Source organism: Camponotus vicinus, unplaced genomic scaffold (assembly GCF_025532165.1).
Source record: "Camponotus vicinus isolate PSW18456_S1 unplaced genomic scaffold, iyCamVici1.0 SCAF_1, whole genome shotgun sequence".
In the NCBI taxonomy this organism is placed as follows: domain Eukaryota; kingdom Metazoa; phylum Arthropoda; class Insecta; order Hymenoptera; family Formicidae; genus Camponotus; species Camponotus vicinus.
In genome coordinates, this window is record NW_028141945.1 from 10,141,376 (window position 1) to 10,162,813 (window position 21,438).

At 26.9% G+C, this 21,438-nt stretch overlaps 2 protein-coding genes, 2 long non-coding RNA genes and 1 pseudogene across 13 annotated transcripts in view; 3 read left to right on the forward strand and 2 right to left on the reverse strand.

Annotated features, from left to right (window-relative positions):
• Nucleotides 1-4,619, forward strand: part of LOC145973266 (aminopeptidase N-like) — a 37,926-nt gene extending 33,307 nt beyond the window's left edge. For all 5 annotated transcript variants that reach the window (XM_083102532.1, XM_083102537.1, XM_083102543.1 and 2 more), the window contains exons 7-13: nucleotides 597-991; nucleotides 1,854-2,134; nucleotides 2,370-2,566; nucleotides 2,714-3,010; nucleotides 3,128-3,194; nucleotides 3,430-3,504; nucleotides 3,748-4,619. In XM_083102532.1, the coding sequence (XP_082958658.1) occupies nucleotides 597-991; nucleotides 1,854-2,134; nucleotides 2,370-2,566; nucleotides 2,714-3,010; nucleotides 3,128-3,194; nucleotides 3,430-3,504; nucleotides 3,748-3,870 (1,435 nt within the window). In that variant the 3' untranslated portion in view covers nucleotides 3,871-4,619. The remainder of the gene's footprint in view (nucleotides 1-596; nucleotides 992-1,853; nucleotides 2,135-2,369; nucleotides 2,567-2,713; nucleotides 3,011-3,127; nucleotides 3,195-3,429; nucleotides 3,505-3,747) is intronic.
• Nucleotides 4,620-5,078: 459 nt separating this feature from the next.
• On the reverse strand, nucleotides 5,079-6,323 carry LOC145973342 (uncharacterized). 2 transcript variants are annotated; one of them, XR_014439415.1, is made up of 4 exons: nucleotides 6,087-6,323; nucleotides 5,593-5,790; nucleotides 5,292-5,448; nucleotides 5,079-5,138 (listed from the first exon to the last, which is right to left on the reverse strand). It is a non-coding gene; the product is annotated as an uncharacterized LOC145973342 (long non-coding RNA). The 2 variants fall into 2 exon arrangements; XR_014439414.1 differs by having other exon boundaries at nucleotides 5,095-5,224.
• Nucleotides 6,324-9,753: 3,430 nt separating this feature from the next.
• On the forward strand, nucleotides 9,754-14,147 carry LOC145976851 (limulus clotting factor C-like; annotated as a pseudogene). The gene is made up of 6 exons (XR_014440326.1): nucleotides 9,754-9,802; nucleotides 11,028-11,326; nucleotides 11,491-11,911; nucleotides 12,105-12,114; nucleotides 12,639-12,963; nucleotides 13,763-14,147. The product of XR_014440326.1 is annotated as a limulus clotting factor C-like (transcript).
• Nucleotides 14,148-14,876: 729 nt separating this feature from the next.
• On the forward strand, nucleotides 14,877-17,801 carry LOC145973301 (uncharacterized). Of its 2 annotated transcripts, none has more exons than XR_014439398.1 (5): nucleotides 14,877-15,064; nucleotides 15,166-15,416; nucleotides 15,526-15,777; nucleotides 15,931-16,187; nucleotides 17,573-17,801. XR_014439398.1 is itself a non-coding variant. In XM_083102580.1 (5 exons), the coding sequence occupies exons 1-3, from the start codon at nucleotides 14,989-14,991 to the stop codon at nucleotides 15,690-15,692; spliced, it is 519 nt and encodes a 172-aa protein (XP_082958706.1). In that variant the 5' UTR covers nucleotides 14,877-14,988; the 3' UTR covers nucleotides 15,693-15,777; nucleotides 15,931-16,187; nucleotides 17,573-17,801. The 2 variants fall into 2 exon arrangements, 1 of the variants encoding a protein (XP_082958706.1); XM_083102580.1 differs by having other exon boundaries at nucleotides 14,877-15,089.
• On the reverse strand, nucleotides 17,540-20,190 carry LOC145973312 (uncharacterized). Of its 3 annotated transcripts, XR_014439402.1 has the most exons (5): nucleotides 19,890-20,190; nucleotides 19,345-19,567; nucleotides 19,075-19,225; nucleotides 18,269-18,418; nucleotides 17,540-17,785 (listed from the first exon to the last, which is right to left on the reverse strand). It is a non-coding gene; the product is annotated as an uncharacterized LOC145973312 (long non-coding RNA). The 3 variants fall into 3 exon arrangements; XR_014439405.1 differs by lacking the exon at nucleotides 17,540-17,785 and having other exon boundaries at nucleotides 18,130-18,418; nucleotides 19,907-20,190; XR_014439400.1 differs by lacking the exon at nucleotides 17,540-17,785 and having other exon boundaries at nucleotides 18,130-18,418.
• Between the last annotated feature and the right edge of the window lie 1,248 nt (nucleotides 20,191-21,438).

Sequence of the window (21,438 nt, forward strand, 5' to 3'; positions counted from 1 at the left end):
TCCATTAATGAAACAAGCCATCAATCAGTCTTAGACATTACAAAATGGGATTTATGAAATTGTTTCCAATTTTGCTTTTTATATTACATTTATAATTATATTATCAAATATTTGGGCCGCTGTATCTGATGATTGCGTTTCCGATTTCTTTGATTTCTATTTTCTGCATTTTTTGTGTTTTTAAAATAATTCTTTTGCAATTAAAAAATTCTTTTGCTATTTAATTACTTAAAAATGATATCAAACTTCTTTCATAATTTCAATGATTTCGACTATACTATATATATTCTAATATGATAAATATATAATCAATTTTAAATTATTATAAAATAAATTATAAGTTAACATGTTTCGTATTCCATATATTATCAGTTACTTATGCTGGCTTTTCGTTTATGTTTACTACTTTAGCCTATTTTATAAACTGGACAATGTCACTCAACGATAAGTTGAATGAAAAATTATATAAAAGTAACATAGTATAGAAAATATTAATACACTTATGCAATTTAAATAATGAATCAGTATTTTTTCTAAAGTAAAAAAATCTGTGTTTATTTATACAGTCAGCAATATATGTAAAATGTTAAATTTAGTATGTTTAGATCTGCAACATTCGATGATTTCTGCAACGATATGCAGATTGTTTATGAAGAAAGAAAGCAGTCCCATACGAAATCTTTTATTATAAAAGATATGATGAGAGCTTGGACAAGATACAAACATTATCCTGCATTGAATGTTGAAACTGATAAAGACCCTCCTCCTTTCTTGATAATAGTGTTACAAAATTTCGAAGGTATACAGCTGTCACATGAGTGGTGGATACCTATAACAATAACTAAGCAGACAGAACTCAATTTTACAATATCCGCGAATCAGCATAATATAGAGTGGATGAAAGTCTCAGTATCAAATTATTTTAGTCCATATTTCCTTAATTTTTCTGTCAAAGAAGATGAGTGGTACATAATTAACATACAACAAATGGGTAAATATTAACTGATATTTTTATAACAATTAAATATTTATTACGAATAATTAGTGGCTTACTCTATTTTTATATTTAAATATACGTATTTGAGTCTACTATTTACAATTGTTGCACCTATTACTTACAAATGTTTTCTTAAATATTAAGTAAACATAATTATGCACAAAATTAATCACAAATCATAATAAAATTAATATTATATTATATTATTGGAATATATATACTTCTCGTTGTAAATTAAAATGTTAAATATTTTAAGTTTTTTCCATTACACAAAATTCTTGCAGATAATGTGCCATTATAATTTTACAAAATTGTATTATATTGTATATTGAGGTATTATAATATATACGGAGTATCTTACAACTTCAGTGCAATACTTTAACCTTTTGACGGCTACGAACGCATATATGCATCCGGCAAAACCTATCAGTATTCACCATCAGTATTCACTGGAAGCTTATGCATATGGCGAAATTTTAATTACTTTTTTATATTAAAAATAAAAAAGATATGAGAAAGATATGATGTAGATATATTATTACATGTGACAAAGTTTCTTAATTTAATCATTACTTACGAATCAAAATTATATTACATTTATATTAAATCTTTTACACATTTTTTATATAAAATATATAAAAATATACTATATATACTATATACTATAATATACTATATACTATATACTAAATATACTATATATAACTATATAAATAATTACTGATTATTATAGTGTAAATAATATTATCGTAAATAACATAAGAAAAAGAGAATATACAAATTTGGAAATATTTTAATAAATTTAATGAAGAAAATTGTTATTTTAATAAATGAAAACTTTTTTTATGCACAACAGGATATTATCGTGTTAATTATGAACTCAAGAATTGGAAAAATATCGCAAGATATCTGAATTCTGCGGAATATACGAATATACATGTTCTTAATCGTGCTCAAATTATCGATGATGTATATCATTTCGTGATGAGAGACGTACTCAATTTTTCTATATTTTTGAAAGTCACGGAATATCTATCGCGAGAGACAGATTATGTCGCATGGTATCCTATGTTTAAGGCTCTCGAAGATATATCAAGAATGTTTCCATTTCCAGATAAAAAAATTAGTAATTTCAAGGTAGACTATTATAAATGTTTTGTATGATTTAAAAAGATTTAATAAGATTGAGAAATTTTATAATAATATTCTATCCACTCTTTTTATTAAACTAGAGAAGTTTTACTAGTATCATATTAATTTACAATTTTTTTACAAGTAACTAATAAAATTTATAGTATTGTATTTATATTATTTATAGTATTATATTTGTATTTAGATTCTATTTATAATATTATATTTTTATTATTTCTAGACAAAAATCTTGAACAGTTTGAATGGGCTTCTTCAAAATATCGGTTATAATAAAAAACCTAACGAAAAAACTGACGATTTAATTGACTGTTTAAGGCAGGAAGCTAGTAAATGGGCATGTATTCTCGGTGAACCAAGTTGCGTGAAAGCAGCCGAAACTAAATTACATCAACATCTCACAAGTCCTAAAGGAAACAAGTAATTTTTCTTACAATTTCAATCTTCATAATTACATTTTTCCTTTCATATGACATATGGAATGGTACTTAATGAATAACAATTTTCTATTAAAACCATGAACTAAATTCCTCTAACAAATTTTTAACTTTCTCCTGAATATCATAGACTTTTGCCATGGTGGAGACATTGGACGTTCTGTAATGGTTTAATGAGAGCGAACAGTAGTATTTGGGATAAAGTATGGAGTAAACATATTGAGAATCCTAATGTAATAACTTCGAAATTCCTTGCTTGTTCCAATAATTCTGCTACTATTATCAAATATACAGAAACATTATTCAATAATTTTAATAAAGAAATGGGAGATAATTATTTAAATGATATTTTTCATATTAATGCGAAACATGCAAACAATAATGAAACGCTTGACAATATATTAAGGAATTTAAAGAAGATACCCAGGTAATGTGTGTGATATTTTTCTTTTATACACACTTCTATAAATTCTATTCATAGTAATGTATTACACAGAAATTTGTCATATATATTAATTAAAAGTTTATTATTTTTAATTTATAGAGAATATATTATTGCAACATTAGTCGATATTATTAATCATGTGTATTCTGAAAAACAACTTAATCAGGTAAATTTTGTAAACTTGAATATTGTATTATAACTTGCGGTATTTTATAATATACATTAACTAATTTACGAATTAATTGTTAAACTTATCTACAAATATTGCAAGAATCTTAATTATAAAACAACTATCTTGTATTAAATGTATTAAAAATGCAAAATTATACTATATCTAATTTTCATAACGCAAGATTAAATTATTAATCATTGAGACAATAACATATTCAAATTTATTTCAGATAAAACAGTTTCTGGATATTAATCAAAAATTAACTATTGAACATATGTCCGAGCTATTAATTAAACTATTAAAGGTAAATTCTTGGAATGCACAAATATCTTTATTCATTTAATATTTCTTTTTATTAAACACTTTTTATTATTATTTTTTATCATTTATATATATATATATATATATATATATATATATATATATATGCATATATATTTTAATCATGCAATAAACTGGAAACAATACTGCATTAGATTTTTGTTTTAAGAAAAGAATTTATTATGTGTTAACAATATATTTATTAATCAATATATTATTATTGTAGATTAATTACGTGACAGAAATTCGCAAACTAGATTTATTAATCTATCAGAAGATAAAAAGACGCAAGTACGAAATTTCAAGATTTCAGACATTTGTGGAGTTTACAGAAGATTATAATATGTAATAATTATAATTATAACAATATAACGTACACATTTTTATTTTATTATGAATACTTTTATATTTTCATATTATATTTTCATTATGAATATTTTTATAGTAATTTCGTTTTCATTGTTTATAAATGTTCAAAGTAAGATGCATTCACGGATTTTCTTATATCTAGATATAAGAATCTTATATCTAAATATAAACTTTGCCACAAAAGTTGCTCGAAAAAACTATTCGTTTAGACTTCTAAAAATGTAGTAGTGCATCATTCGTCCATATATGTTAAACATTAATATGCTTTCTATATTTGAAATCATATTATTTAATGAAGAATACATTTTAGAAATTTTGACTATTTTTTAATATCATATTGTTGTAATTATAATCTTCATAGTAATGAACATAAACAATATATATATTTTATAATTTTATACAAATATAATAATGGAACATAGTTCATAACTTTCTCAATTGTATATTGACATAAATTATATTTTATTATCATATCTTGCAAACTAAATGTTGTGTGTGTGTTGTGTGAGCGGTAACTTTTTTATATAAATGCAATTTTATGACATAATACGCACACAAACACACACACACACACACATAATATAAATTTTTCGAAAAAATCTGTAGAAAATGTTTATATTTCGAAGATTTCTTATTTCGAAATTCTATTTAATGTAATTATAATAACAAGCTGTATTTTTTGACTTTCCAATATATAACATTTAAGAATAAAATTTAAGTAGACTTATATATGTGTGCATATGATTAACTATACGTAAGAATGTAAATATAATATCCATTGGTATATCAATGCAGTTTTATATATTTATTTTATATTTATCCGGTATTTCTATAATTGCTAATCACTACAAATATCAATGTTCTTACGAGTTTATACAAGTCCTTTCACATTCATATTGCCTTTATGTCAATCAAGTACATGTGTTTCGTATGTCAGATTTGTTTGAAAATAAAAAGTGATTTGAATTACAAGCAAATGAATTTAGTTTTACAAAGTTAATTAAAACAAAAGAAAACTTTTAATTATATTATTTTCTATTTTATTCATTTTTATACTTGTAATTATATAATTATTTGACAGAAAAAAATATATTGCAAAACATAGAAAAAGGAATAGTATAATTTTTAATATTATACAATTATTTGTATGAAACATTTATAAATTTGAGAAATATTATTTATAAAATTCAAAAGTGATGTTTAATACTGCTTGGACTGGAACTTTATTTGTCGATTAATAAGATCTTTCTATTATACATAATAATAGTTATATATAAAGTTGTTTTAATGCAGAAGTGAATTCAAACTTTATATTTCGTGCATAAATTGCATTGCTATGATCAAAAAAATATGATATAAATTCAGTTTACGGATAAGTTAATTTTTAACCGAGGTACTTACGTAAAATAATTGTTGGATTCCAAATTCAAGATTTAATTTTAATAAATCGATATGGGGCATTTGCCCTAAAACTTTTCGGTAGTACCATCTGTTACGCAGCAATTTATTGTATAACTTGTTGTACTTTATTAAATTGAGAAGTCGATCACCCAGATTCCTTATGATCCCGCAAGTTTCATACACATCACGGTAAAATATAACAGCATAATTATTGTCGTCAATGTCATATTAAATACAATTATCACCATCACTATCATATTAAATAAAATGATTATTTTGTACCAAATGTGGGGAGACTCACAACTTGAAGATAAGCAGTAATAGCTTGTTTTCCATCCTCCGCGATGAAATTGCTAAATATGTTTACGTAATCATTCTTGTATTCCTTCTTCTAACATTTCAACATCTGTATTTAGAGTATATGTCATTGTTTCCAAGACACGTCGATGTGTAATTTTCAATAATCGTTGCCTGGTATTACGAATCTTTTGAAATTTGCCTAAAAAAAAATAAAAAGATTTATATACTAAAAAGTAACTTTTTTAAATCCCATAATATTTTAGCGAAGAGATTTCAAATGTTGTTAATATAAACATAAATTTTTCTTTATATTTATTTTATATTTATTTATTTTTTAAATTATTCTTTTAATTATTTCGTTATTGGATGAACTTTAACAAGCATTTCTAAAACATTTTGTATTTAATTATATTAAATACTGTGATAATATTCAGAAAAAAATATGTGATGTACGTTGAGATTACTTCAAAGATATTAAACCAGCGAAATATTTACAAGCCGTTCTTTTATGCTCTCCGTGTGGATAGTTCCCGTGCATCAATTACTTCACTACTTTAGCGATTCGTTAATCGACAGCTGGTTTCGTATAATCTCACAATGCAGAATATGCGTTTGTTTATTACAAAAAAGAAGAAACTAAATATTGCGATGATATTAGTAAAAAACTTTGAGAAAGCTGAAAGAAAAGTATAACCGTAACTATTTATGTATAAAACACGATATTGACAATTCCTTATCTATCCGTCCGAAATTATGCGAAATGAATAAACAAATGAATCTTACAGTACTTTTATAATACTTTTATTGAATCATTAGCACATAGCGAGAATTATAAGGATGCCATTCATGTATTTCAACCGTTTAATTATTTTAATTATTATGATTAATTATTATGATTATTATTATTTATACAGTATAAATAATTATTCATTTCCTATTTTCTTTTTAATTTACAAAAAATTAATTTAAGAAATTATTGGTCTTCGATTTCTATACTAATTTTTTAAATAATTCATTTTTCAAATAAATGAGCAAATATATCATAATCAGCGAAAATCTAAATACTTTTCTACGAATAGAGAATTAAAATATATAATTCTTTGATTGTTTATACTCTTGAGAAAAATTACGTTAAATTTAAAAACATTATGTATCTATTTGATTACATATCGAGTCTTTTGATTATGTTTACTAAGGGAACAATCGTACATGACCTTATTATCTGATTATATTAGCTACAATGTGCCAGTTACCAAGTTAGTCTTCGGTGATCTTCAGAAGTGATAAGATCGCGATTACGCATATATATGTAGCATTAAGCTTGAGGATAACACGCTAATTACAATTTATTTCAACAAAACTATCATCTTAACCCGCCACAATTTTAATTACAATAAGGTAAGTAGTTTAAGTACAATAAGTAAGTTACTGCAAAGAAGCATTTACACATTTATGAAAATACAAAATATATGTAGAAAATACAATTTAAATTAATATAAGAAACATGTTTGATGAGCAAAAGTGTAACAATTTGAACTAATTATAAATTTAAATAATTTTAAATCTAAAATTCAAACTAAAAAAACTTTTTTGGGGAATTAAAATTATTATATATGTTTTATATGTTTTTATTTATGTATATAAAGAGAAAAAAGGGGAAGGATATTTTATAATATTGGTAATATTTAGTGATATTTATATCTTTTATAAGTTACAAAATCACAAATAAAATAGATTACATAGATATACATTTCGAAAATTGCGTTAAATATAACTATAAAATATTATACATTATAAATTATAATGCTTGGTAAATACTAATTTCCCTTGTTAATAAAAAGGTATCACATTAATACATGAACAAAATAAGCGCTAGATTCTAGTCTGCACTTGATTTTTTTCTGAATCTGATAGTTATAAGGCGAAATTAAAAGAAAATGGGAATAAATTGTTTATATATGTATATTTGTTAATTGTGTATATTTAGTAAGTACAATTTACATTTTTATAAAATAAGTTTTATACTACGAATATGCAACAGACAGCCTGTGGGCCAGAAACGACCTGCGAAGCTTTTCACTTTAGAGAAAATAAAAAAAAGAGATTTCACTTTGCCTAATCTCTATGTGGTGATTTCCAGGTAATACAGAGGAAACAAGATATATAAGTTCGAAATTTAGCTACGCGCGTGCGCGGTCCGTAGTGTAATTTCAAATTTTACATTGGGCCCATCAAAAATTTAGCTTTTTCCTGTTTTAAACTATATGATTTACGGGGTTTTTTGAATATTGTTATAATACGATAAATTAGTCTTCTTAGAAATCTTATCTAACGGCACATTTTTATATTTTTGTGATATCGTTTTCGAGATTTTGCCCCCAAGAGGTTTTTGAAAATTGTTATGCGATAAATTAATCTCTCACACGTATACACACACATATACACATATACACATATCACACGTATGCACACACATGTACGTAAATGGTTTTGTCTTTTAAAGCATTTTTGCACACTAAAGCGAATAATCATATATGCGCGGTATGAACGCAGCTTGAGAGACAAAATCGCTTTGAATGTGTGCATGCGAAGATACGTTCATGAACCTTATTATGAAGGAAAATGAAAAATGTCGCAATTCTGACATGCGATTATGATTTCTCGGGATTGACTGCACCGATTTTATTCAAACTGGTCACAATCGAAAGCTTGTATTCACATTATATGAAAAAAATGCCGTTAGATTTTTAATTACGCACTGATAAAAAATTATAGTTGAAATTATCATAATTTCACTATAATTTATCTTCTATAAGTATCTTAAGGCGCCAAGCACATATAATAGTGCATTTTACTATAAAAAATATAGTTGATATAATATGAAAATATAGTTCGTAAAATCATAATATCCATTTTATGTAACCATATGGTATACGTAGTGTTCCGAAATTCACTATCAGTACTGAAAATCTGTAATACATGTTACGTATATTACAGATTTTTAATATACGCAGCACCAAGACGTTTAAAAGTTTTTTTCCGTCTATAATTTCAAATAATCTGTTTAATATTCTGAATCCTAACAAGGAATCCAGATTATTAAATAAATTATTTTAAATTCAGTTTGTCTGAAATTAAACTGATAAACAGTGATATGTCAGAAAGAGGATGCTCACATGCATACAATCCGAGAACCTGCGTGTGAGTAGCATCCTCTTTCTTGCACTACTGCTAAGAGGAAAAAAATATACTTTAGATCTTACGTGTTTAATACCAGTCCTTTATATACATTTTATGCCAAATATTGAATATGAGAAAAGTTAAGAGTAGTGCGCCGCGTAACGGCAAGCGAAGAAACATGTGCCACATACAATCATTCCAAATAATAAGTTTTATGTTGTTAAATGTGCTATTCATTAGGTTCCACGTACTATTTAGATATAGCTGTTATTATAATTTTTTTCATTTATTACTACTATATTAATATCTAAACGAAAGATAATAATATAGTAATATTTACCATTATTAATGTTACAATGACTATATGAATAGTAAAATTATATGTATCATTCCTTTCTTTCATTTTTTACTTATATGATATTTGAAATTATTATAAATTATAGTACAAAGTTTCATTGTTTCTCGGTACCATGCGTATATAGTTTATATTACCAGTATTATAGTAAAATTTACTATAAAAATGAGTATCCTAACTATAATTTTTTTACCATGCAATTATAGTCAATTTTATCATCGATTTTTTTATCAATACGGCTTTAGTTTCTGAAATATTTAATCGAAACACATTATATAAGAAAAATGCCGTTAGATTTTTAATTACGGCTTTAGTTTCTGAAATATTTCAATCGAAAGTTTATTTGACGTCAATTTGACGTAAAATTCCGGATAAGCTACTTAGTAGCGCCGCGTCGAGAATAGTGACTCTCAATGCTCAGATCCAATTTTTTACCAGTTTTTTATGTACTTGGCGTCGCGACGCTACCGCGCCGCTTGATATCATCTTTTTTGTAGGAGTTCTTTGAACTAAATTGTGAATGTTTCACATACATCGTTGTGTTGATTCTTGTTGATTTATATGTAGCATATGTTAACACATACATACTTTCCTTGTACATCTCCGCACATTTACGCACACACAAAGATGACGCGCACGTTTTGCTTGGGTTATCCCCAGTTATCCCAGCCTTGTGGTAACTACTAACTAGTAGATGATCGCAGTTAGTGATCGAGCGTTATATAAGAAGGAGCAGATCAAACAATTGTCGGTCTTTCGCCAATGCTTTATCATGCGGATTATCAAGCAAGTTTCTGCGCTACTAATGATTGTTTATGGTAAATAAGAATCTTATTACATGTTTATGAAAGTAAGAATATTACGAAACTGTAAAACTACAATGTTTTAAAGAAATTATTATTAATTTAATTTTTTTCTCGAAGTTTTTTATTTATTAGTATATAATAACAGCATAATATATAAAAGAAACTTAAATTACATTAAAATTAGGCTTAGGAGAAATCTTTTGAAGCATATTACTTTAAAATAGCATTGAAAAACAATCTGAGAATAAAAATATGGTTGTTTTTCACTGACGATTGATATTATCTTATATTCAATAATGAACTTCTAGGCATTCCATAGTAATGAAATCATATTAATAAAAAATAACATCACATATAACATAAAAGTTTTGAAAAAATATTAAAGGTATTTCAAAATTGTTTAAAATTATTCTTATATACATTTGTATACTTTAATTTTAATTGAAATCAATGAATTATATATGTATATAACTGATTGAATAGTTTCTTGTGGATGAGAGACAATTAATAAAAAAATTTTTTACTTCCATTTATTTTTATTTATTTTGCATTTATTGGGACGAATTTTATGCATATATGCGCTAAAATTTGTTTTATAATATATTAAGTATCTGCAACATTTTAATTCAAAAGATTTGCAAAATCGTCGTCATAATCTTAGCCAGTTTTAGAAACCGTCGTCGTAATCTTAACCAGTTTTAGAAACTAGTTTGATGACCTTGAACCTCCAGTAGAAGAATTTATATGTTTACATATATATTGGTAGATAATAAACGAAGAAAATATTCGCGAATATGTGATGTGTGTTATTTCTGTCACGTTTATTAAAATTTTCCTTTTAAAGATACAAGTCGACATTATTGTAATTAATTGATTTTGTCATAAAAAAATTTATAATCATCAAACAGGATTTTGCATGCATATTATTAGAAAAATTCTAATAATAGTTAAAAATTTTATAAAATGTAATTTTAATTTATATATACACACACACGTATAATTATACAACACATGTAGTAAACGCATGTAATGTATATAATAGAGAAAAATCAAATTCTCATTATCTAATAAAATTGTTTCCTGGATTTCTCATAGTGTATATTGGTTCCGGGTATGCACAAACTTCACCAAGTCCTTTTGTTCCAATATCTGGCACGAAAACTTGCAAAGCCCCACCGCAACCGCAATGACCGTTTTGCGGTCATTGGAAGTTGCATCGATCGCAATGTTCAAACACTGAACAGGACTGTGATGTTTCGGAAGGAGTGAACTTCGGACCAGGCTCTCATCTAATTTACTCCTGCGATTCAGGATATAGAGATTCAAGATAAAAGGTTCTATGGATGTAAGCTGCAGTGTTGAAGGAAAATGGTTTAATATACCTAGTTGTATAGGTATAATAATAATAATTACACACATATTTGTATAATATAAGAAATATGTATAAAAAAAATATGTTTAGAGATATGACATTTACAATGTTGAAATATTTTAATATAACAGGTATTTTTCATGTGCAATTATGTATTAATTTCATGTTTAAAATATTTTTTGATAGAAAAACGCTGTCAATCTTTAAGTTCAGTATCAATTAATGCCGACTGTACATACAACAATGAGTGGGTGTCTTGTGATTCTCCAGTTTTACCTGGAACAAGTGCCAAATTGTCCTCCCGAGACAGTTATCAATATGAAAGCTCTCTATTTTCAAGCCGAAGAGATTTTGTGAGATGTAATAAGAATGGTCAATGGGTACCAGAGCCTATACGATGTATTCCAGGTCCGCTCACAATAAATATTTATCTTAACGATACTAATCTTGCGTTGCATACCACTTTAGATCGGAACAATGTAACATTTATTGAAATTTTGAATGACAGAGTCATTATACATACAAATAAAGATCCAAATTATCCAAATATAGATGTTAGGAGGCCAACATCAAACAATGATTTAGCAAAAGAAAAGCTTTGGACATAGTCTTAAAATTATGAGAAATAGTAACAGACTATAAATAGTAATTTTTAAATAATTTTATTTCTATAGCTAGCATATAATAATCACATATTATTATATTATCACTCTCATTGAGATAATTCACACACAAATGTCTTTCTATGTTATAATTCCTATTTAAGTTATACTTTGAAAATGTTTCCTAATGAACTAAAGCTTTAATGAAGTATTATTAAAATATATTCTATTTTTCTAATATATACAGGGTGGGCCATTTTAATGTCCCACCCCAAATATCTCTTTTCCTACGCCTTTTACAAAAAAATGTTTCAGACAAAAGGTTTCAAGGGGGACATAAGATGATGTCATTAATTTGACCTTGAATAGTTACTTGAAGATCACGTAAAGGTCACTTTCAATTTTTTAAATGAAACTGCCTGCTTTTTATTGCATATTCTTGCAGCTCATCTCGAGAGCTTTCCAAAACACTATAATTAAGTTAGTTTTCATTAAGTACTTTCCGAGTTATGAGGCTTGAAATCATTTTTTAATTTTACATAAACCGTAAAATATCTTGTAAAATATTCAATTTTCGATTATCTTACCTTAATATTTTTATGTACAAAATAATGAGAGGAATCAATTGGTGTATAGAAAACACATAGTTGTTTCGAAGAAAAAATATGTAATTGTTAATTGCATGCAAATTGTTTATCTATAGTTTACATCACGTACACTATAGATAAATGAATGACATCTGTGTGCGGCAGCGACTGCGTAAACGAACGCACCCATTATGTTAAGGATATCGCGATATTGGAACTCATGCAACCATTTGTATTGTCATCTACGTTAGTTCCTGTATGTATAGATCTTTTCAGCGATGGTGTGTTAGAAGCAGGTGTGATTGGAAAAGTTTGGGCACGTGGTAGAACTGCAACAGGTGAATACAGTGCAATCTTACGGGCTTTGACAGTACCATATATTCCATTCAGTCAATGCAAGTCTGCAAGCCAAGATGCCAATAAACAACAATATCTTACTACTGATAAGTTTTGCGGAGGCCATACGAATGGTTAGTCAAAGAACAACTAATATTAGTTCTCAATGTTATCCTATATTTTCCATAAAATTGATCAATAATATACAGGGTGTCCCAGACCACCCGTACACCCCTTTCAAAATGAAAATAAATGGCTTTTATCAAAAATCGCGAACAATTTTTAAGTAAATCGGGTACGCTATATCAAATGGTGATATTTTCAACTTTTGATTCCGACCGGAAATACGCCATCCGGATCGGAAGTTGAATTTTTTTAGGGGAACATGGTACTTTTTATTACAGATTCGAATTGTACGTGAAAAAATAAGAAACTTTTGTATCAAACGTTTTTTCTGAAAGTCTGTCAAAGTTACTTTCACAGTTACTTTCAAGGTCAATTTTAAGATTGACAGAGGCACTTTCAGAAAAAACGTTTGATACAAAAGTTTCTTATTTTTTTACGTACAATTCGAATCTGTAATAAAAAGTACCATGTTCCCCTAAAAAAATTCAACTTCCGATCCGGATGGCGTATTTCCGGTCGGAATCAAAAATTGAAAATGTCACCATTTGATAGAGCCTACCCGATTTACTTAAAAATTGTTCGCGATTTTTGATAAAAGTCATTTATTTTCATTTTAAAAGGGGTGTATAGGTGGTCTGGGACATCCTGTATAAGTAAAATATATATATAATTTTCAAATTGTATAAAATAAGAAAATGAGAGGAAAGTATAATTATTCTTCAATCATTTGTAAGAATTATTATCCTATAAAATTGTAAGAAGTACAATAATTTTTTAGTTATAAGCATTATAAGCGGTATATTTCAGGTTTTTCCGTTTGTGATACTGATAGTGGTGGAGGATTAGTTTTTGAAACTGATGGTCTATGGTATCTCAGAGGTATTGTTAGCGTTTCCCTTGGCGTGATATTAGAAGGTGGAACTGCGCGTTGTGATACTAATTTATATACCTTATATACAGAAGTATATGATCATATTGAATGGATACGAAGTGTAATTGCTAAGATAAAACATAATCAGCCATACGCTGCATGTACAATAAAGACTTGAATATTGTACACTTTTTCAAATTTATTAATGGAACTATTGAGATTATTATGGATAAAGAACATTAATTTTAAAGACATTAATTTTATGCTATATAATATCATATGATAAGTATATATGCTTTAAATGAGACTTAATGTAGAGAGAGAAGTTGTATTTTATTGAATAAAATAATTAAAAATTAAAAAAAATAATTTTTTTATATATATAATAAATATAGAAATTATTTTCGTAAATTTAAAAAATGTTTATTATTTTATCATTATAATTTATTGATTCTAATCCTTTTATTATTTTACAATAGAAATATAAATAATGTGCATAAAAAATAGACTGAAATATACATGAACTCTAGTTGCTTTATATATACATATATCTTACACACACATATATATATATATATATATATATATATATATATATGTATATCTTTCTCTTTAAAAAATATACTAAAGCTAAAATATAGTAACAGAAACATAGATAAATAACAATCTATTAAATTAATCTACAATTATATTTTTAATTGGCAGATATAAAGTTGCTTGTCAGATGTTTAGTGTAGTAGAATCATAGACGTATAATATATAGACCGCGAATTCCTACTCTCTCCTTTGTTTCGGAAACGTCAAATTTTAGAAAGAGAGAGCTTATTTTCATGGTAGTTTCTTCTTTGTCTAATGACGCGTGGTGGGGGAAAGAAATCGATCAAGACATACTCATAGTCAAATCATAGACATAGGAATAAAGGGACGGAGCTCTTGCTCGCGGGGGGAAGCCATTGCGGGACGGTGAGACTAGGTAAATTGTGCCTAAATTTGATTGGCTGTTATTTTGCGCAAGCGCAATGATATACATAACTGCATGAACTACGTGAAGTCTAACCTAACCACGTAGAACTATAATTCAGTGAACTGAAAAACAGTCTATTTGTGCACCGAACTTACAAAAATTCAGTTAAATTTATAGTTTTGTTCTAAAAATATTAAAATGGTGTTATGCTATGTGTCTTCTTGTAAAAACAGATCAGATTGCCAAAATTGGAAGAAAAGAATAAATAGCATTCGTAATAAACAAGTGTCATTTCACACGTTTGTTTTAATTTAAAATTTATTGTTTATTTGTTCATTTTGAAAATTGTTGTTTCAAATATCGTTTTCTCTTCAGTTTTCCAAAAGATGCTACAATTCGCAATTTGTGGCTCGATATTTTCGGTATTAATTCGTCACCCATTCCAAATGGAGCACGTATTTGTTCTGCTCATTTCAAACAAGAATCCTTAGATAAAAGTAATCCGTCGAAAATTCGACTTAGGCCAAATGCATTGCCTTTTAGAATCGACGAAATTCGACTTAGTCCACAAGCATCGCCCTTTAGAATCGACGAAGACAGAGCCGAAAATGAATTGTTTGATACATGTATATGTTGAAAAATTATCTATGTCTTAAAAATGTGTAATCCAATAATTTTTAAATAATTTTGAATATCTACATATATTACTTCTCGTTATTGTTATTCGCATTTTAGCCCAACCATCAACATCAAAAGAGGACAAAGCAACAATGGTATCACCAAAACTAATTTATAATTCTCCAGAAAAGAAAAGATTGAAACAACAAATTGTAAATATGAAGAAGATTCATGCAAAAAAATTACGAGCGTTTCAACAAAAGTTACGTCGATCTACTGATTAAGTGACTTCATTGAAACACGTATTACGTGTCTTAAAGGAAAAACACTTGTTAAATGAAACACAGGCCGACGTGATGAATATTTTAGGTGGGTCAAAAAGTGCAATGTTTAAACGCTTCATTAAGAAGCAAACTAATCAACCCGTGCCTAAGCAATATGAGGCAGCTTTGCCCAACCCCAACCAATTTTAGTGTATTAAAACTCCTTGGTTTTGATTTTAACAATGTTTCCTCCTTGCAGACGTCATTTCCACATCCAGTTACGAGTGACAAAATTGTAGCTTTTCTTGATCACATGCTAAAACTAGTGCGCAATACTTTTGGAGACATCCACAATTTGATTGATATAAATAATCAAAAAATACAATGGTCTCATATTTTGACTTTACATAAATTGCAGGAAAGTGAGGAAATGCACTTAGGGAATAAATTACGAAGTGCTCATGTTAACTATTTCAAACAAAAAAATGAAAGTTCGATTGGCAACACAAATTTTCAGTAAGTCTGTAACCGATTCACTTTTATTTTGTAAAGATGATTTGATGTTAAAAGAATTTAAGTCATGCAACGGAACAATTCAATTTTTATTAAATTTTAATGACTTATTTGATATTTTAAATTCAAAAAATATGCGCCAGGCTGGACTTAAGCAAGCAATAAATTCAGAAAATATTAATTTCATAAAAGACAAGTTAAATGAATGCAAAATGTACATATTATCATTGAAAAATAATAATGGCGAATTAGTAATTGAATCTCGGCGAAAAACTGGGTTTCTAGGTTTTCTAATTTGTATTGAAAGTGCATTCATATTGTATGAAGAGCCTTGCGAAAAAAACAAATTTTTAAAGTATTTGCCATTTTATAAATTAAGTCAAGATCATGTAGAGTTATTGTTTGGGTGCTTAAGACATCATGGAGGAGGTAATAATAATCCCACGGTGAGGCAGTTTAAAGCAGCGATGAAAAAATTCTAGTTCACTCAAACATACGGAGTTCGAATACGGGAAATTGTATACCGTTAGAGGAAATATCTATTTTACATGTTTCATCAGCCGGTAAAATCCAACAATCACAAGACATTATTAATTCCACAAGTAGATTTTCAAGATTATATGATGAATTTAATGAAAATTTCGATGAAAATAAAAACACTTTACAAACATTTTGTGATCATAATTATGTTTCCAATATTAGAGAAATAACAGAGTTTTCACATAATATTATAGAATATATTGCTGGATATATTGTTAAACAATTACAAAAAAGTTTACTTTGCGAAAATTGTTTGGCCGTATTAATAGCAAAAACAGAAAGAAATAATTTCATAAATCGCAAAAATCGTGGAGGATTAATACAACCTTCCAGTGATGTCATAAAAATTGCACGTAAATGTGAATCAGAAATTCGAAGTATCATTCATGAAAGTGAAATATTTCTGAAACGAAAATATAACGTAGAATATATAACGATTCGTTTTAAAGAAATTTATGCAAATTAATATATTCAACGAGTTAAATGATCATGTGCACGACCACCAATTAGCGATGGAAAATCATGCCGTACATTTATTGCGTACCATTATTCAAAAATATGTAAAAATTAGATTACATTACCTCGCTTTAAATAGTATAGATAAGTCTAATAGCAAACGTTATTTTTTTAATAAACTTGTACTGTTTAAAGGACAATAAAGAAATTTTTGTATCTTGATTCATAAATATTTTCATTATGTTTATTAATTTAATTTGTTTCAAAATTCATTCTTTATCCTTGATTTTAATTTCAGAATAATTATAAATTTTTAATAATTATATATTTTGTTACACATTTTTGCTATTAAATCATATTACGAATATCCTTTATTCTTTTTTCATATATAGCGGTACAGACCATGCGCAGATTCGTAGCCAATAGAAAGCAGGCACATTCCCTCCTGCATTTTGGCTTCACCCCTCTCGCCTATCTCGGAACTTATGCTCGGTCTCTGTATTCCTATGTCTATGCGTCAAATGCAGTGGCCATATTAAATTTTTGCCCCACTCTTGTTATTAATAGACAGAGAAACTAACACCACGAAAGTATGTTGTCTCCTTCTAAAATTTGTTCAACTTTTTAGCCAAACGCGAAGTCTATGTATTCTACGTCTATGAATTTGCGTAGAATTTGCGTTAGTTTTCTGTTGTATCTTTAACATAAACATTAAAATTATTATTTAAGGAAGAGTACATTTTAGAGATTACCGTATTTTAATATCATATTGTATGTTGCAATTATAATCTTTATAATAATGAAGATAAATAGTGTACTATGTATACTTTATAATTTTATGCAGTATAACAATAGAACACAGTTCATTATTTTGTACATAAAAGTATTAAGGTAAGATAATCGAAAAATGAATATTTTACAAGATATTTTACGGTTTATGTAAAATTAAGAAATGATTTCAAGCCTTATAACTCAAAAAGTACTTGAGGGAAAAATATTTTATTATAGTGTTTTGGAAATCCCTCGAGATAAGCTACAAGAATGTGCAATAAAAAATAGGGAGTTCCATTTAAGAAATTGACGGTGACCTTCACGTGACCTTCAAATAACTCTTCAAGGTCAAACTGATATCGCCATGTAATGCGTTACTTGAATCCTTACAACTTTTGTCTGAAATATTTTTGTCTGCCGCGCTCAGTTTTTGAGATATTCGGTTGATACGAGTGGTCTGCGGCACCCTGTATACAATATTAACATTAAAATTAATTAAATGTTGTACGTCTTTTGATATTTATAATCTAATACATGTTACAATTATTTATGACATATGCTCTTATTATTCATATTTTAGTTTATACCATAACATAAAATTCTATGTATCTTCTAATGTAATTATATTATTATTATTTTTGTGTCAGATTTTTTTAGAAATAAAAGTTAAATTTGAATTATAAAAGCATATGAATTTTGTTTTACAAAGTCAAAAATGGAAAGAAAGCTTTGATTCCATTATTTTTTATTTTATTCATTTTTTATAATACTATTATTGTAATTATAGAATTACGTGTGAAAAAGAAAATATATATTATAAAATGTAGACAGAGGGATAGTAATTTTTATACTACACAATTATTTGCATGAAACATTATTTAGAATTTTGCGAAATATTATTTATAAAATTCAAAAGTGATATTTGATGCTGCTAATTGGACTAGAACTTGATTTGTCGATTAATAAGATCTTTCTATCATAGATAATAATAATCATATATAAAGTTGTTTTAATGTAAAAGTGAATTCAAACTTTATATTTCGTGAATAAATATTGCTATGAACAAAAAAACATGATATAAATTCAGTTTACGAAAACATGAATTTTTAACCGAAGTACTTACGTCAAATAATTGTTGGATTCCAAATTCAAGATGTGATTTTAATAAATCAATATGAAACATTTGGCCTAAAACTTTTTGGTAGTACCATTTGTTATGCAGCAACGTATAACTTGCTATATTTTGTTCAATTGCGGAGTCCATCGTTCAGATTCTGTATGATCGCGCAAGTTTCATGTACATCACGGTGTAATATAAAACAGCATAATTATTTCTATATTAAATACAAGTATCACCATTAATTTCATATGAAACAAAATGATTGTTTTGTACCAAATGTGGGGGGATTCATAGGTTGAAGATAGATAATAATAGCTTGTTTTCCTTTGTCAGCGAAGAAACTGTTAAATATGATTACGTAGTCATCTTTGTCGAGAATTCCTTCTACCAACACTTCAGCATCTGTATTCAAAGTATATGTCACTATTTCCAAGACATGTCGATGTGTAGCTTTTAGTAATTCTTGTCTAGCATTATGAATCTCCTTGAATTTTGTCTAAATAAAAAAATTTATGTATACTGGAGAATAATTTTTTAATCCGATAACATTTTAATGAAAAGATTTCAAATGATTTTAAAATGTAAATAAATTTTCTTTTATATTTATTTTTTTTTATAATTTTTGTTTATATTTATTTTATATTTATTTTATTTTATATTTATATTATTTATTCTTTTTTAATTCATTTTTTTCATTATTTCATTATTTGATAACCTTTAACAAATATTTCTAAAATATTTTGTTTGATTGCATTAAATACTGTAGTAATATTCAGAGGAAAATATTTGATGTATCTTGAGTTTAAAAAGATATTAACTTCGCGCAAATATTTACGAGTCGCTCCTTTGTACTTTCCTTTGTGGGTAAATCTTCCCGTGCATTAATTCTTCTTTTCACTAATATTTAGCGATTCGTCGACAGCTAGTTTTGTATAACCTCGCAATGCGGGATATGCGATTGTCATTATTATAAGAAAAAGAAATTGTAAATATTGCGATGATATTAGTAAAAAAACTTTGAAAAATCTGAAGGAAAAGTATAACTATAACTATATATGTATAAAATATTAACGATATTGACAATTCCTTATCTATCCATCAAAAATTATGCGTATAAAACAGGATGAATAAACAAATGAATTATAAGAATTCTATTCGTGTATTTTAACTATTTTATTTTAGTTGTTAATTATATATATAGGGGAGACCGGGAACAAAAGTAACATTTTTTGTATTATAGATCACTAATTAATTATCGTTAGAGATATAAAAAAAGATTATATGTTAAAAAACTCCATTTATTACTCTATTATTATACCTATATTTCAATCTCAAATGATAGATATTTAAAGAGCTACTATAGCTTTTCGCAAGTACGTTGATTGTTACTTTTATCCCGGGGGCCTAGGACGAAAGTAACATAGTCTGGGGATAAAAGTAACAGTTCTTATTTTCGGGAAAATAAAATAAATATGACTTTTTCCAATTTAAGGCAACTTTTATTATAATCTTTTATTAAGCAAGATAACTTTTATTATAAATTTGTATTATATTATATTAAAATAAAAAATAAAATAAATATTTATTTTTATCATCTTTGAAAAACTTAAAAGAAAGAATCTTCGTTAAGCAAAATAATTATAATATCATAAAATAATTATACTTAATATCACACCAGTCTTGTACTTTTTTAAGCCTAAATAATAGTTTAATTCTAAATAATAGTGTAAAAATTGTATGATAACTACTTATACAAAAGAGATTGGTATCTATTCCGAATCACAATTATGGCATATGTAATAAGAATCGCCTTTGGTACAGTTATTATGGGACCAGCCTTTATACTTTAAGCATTGAAACATGTTACTTTCGTCCACAGAGTGTCGTGTTACTTTCGTCCCCAAACACATTTTTTAGAATAAAAGCATTATAACCTAAATATGATGCAAGACTTAGCCAAATCAACTATAAAAACTTATGAACACATTTTAGAAGAATACACCGGCAAATAATTACGTCAATATATATACTTTAATTAGGCATAGATACAAAAAAACCAAAACAAGAAATACTTAGGTGAATAATGCAAATACACTAATTTCACTCCTGCATGTGCAACCGGCGCGATCGTTCTACAACAATTAGCTGAAAAGGAAGAGAATCGGGGCCTACGCGTTTGACTATATAGTACAAATTATTCAACATATTGTGTAGTTTAGTAGGAGGCTTGTTACTTTCATGACGCTGTTACTTTTGTCCCCGGTCTCCCCTATATGTGTGGCATAATATAAAAATATTATAAAAATAATAAAAATAAAACACATTTTTTAAAATAAAAGCATTATAACCTAAATATGATGCAAGACT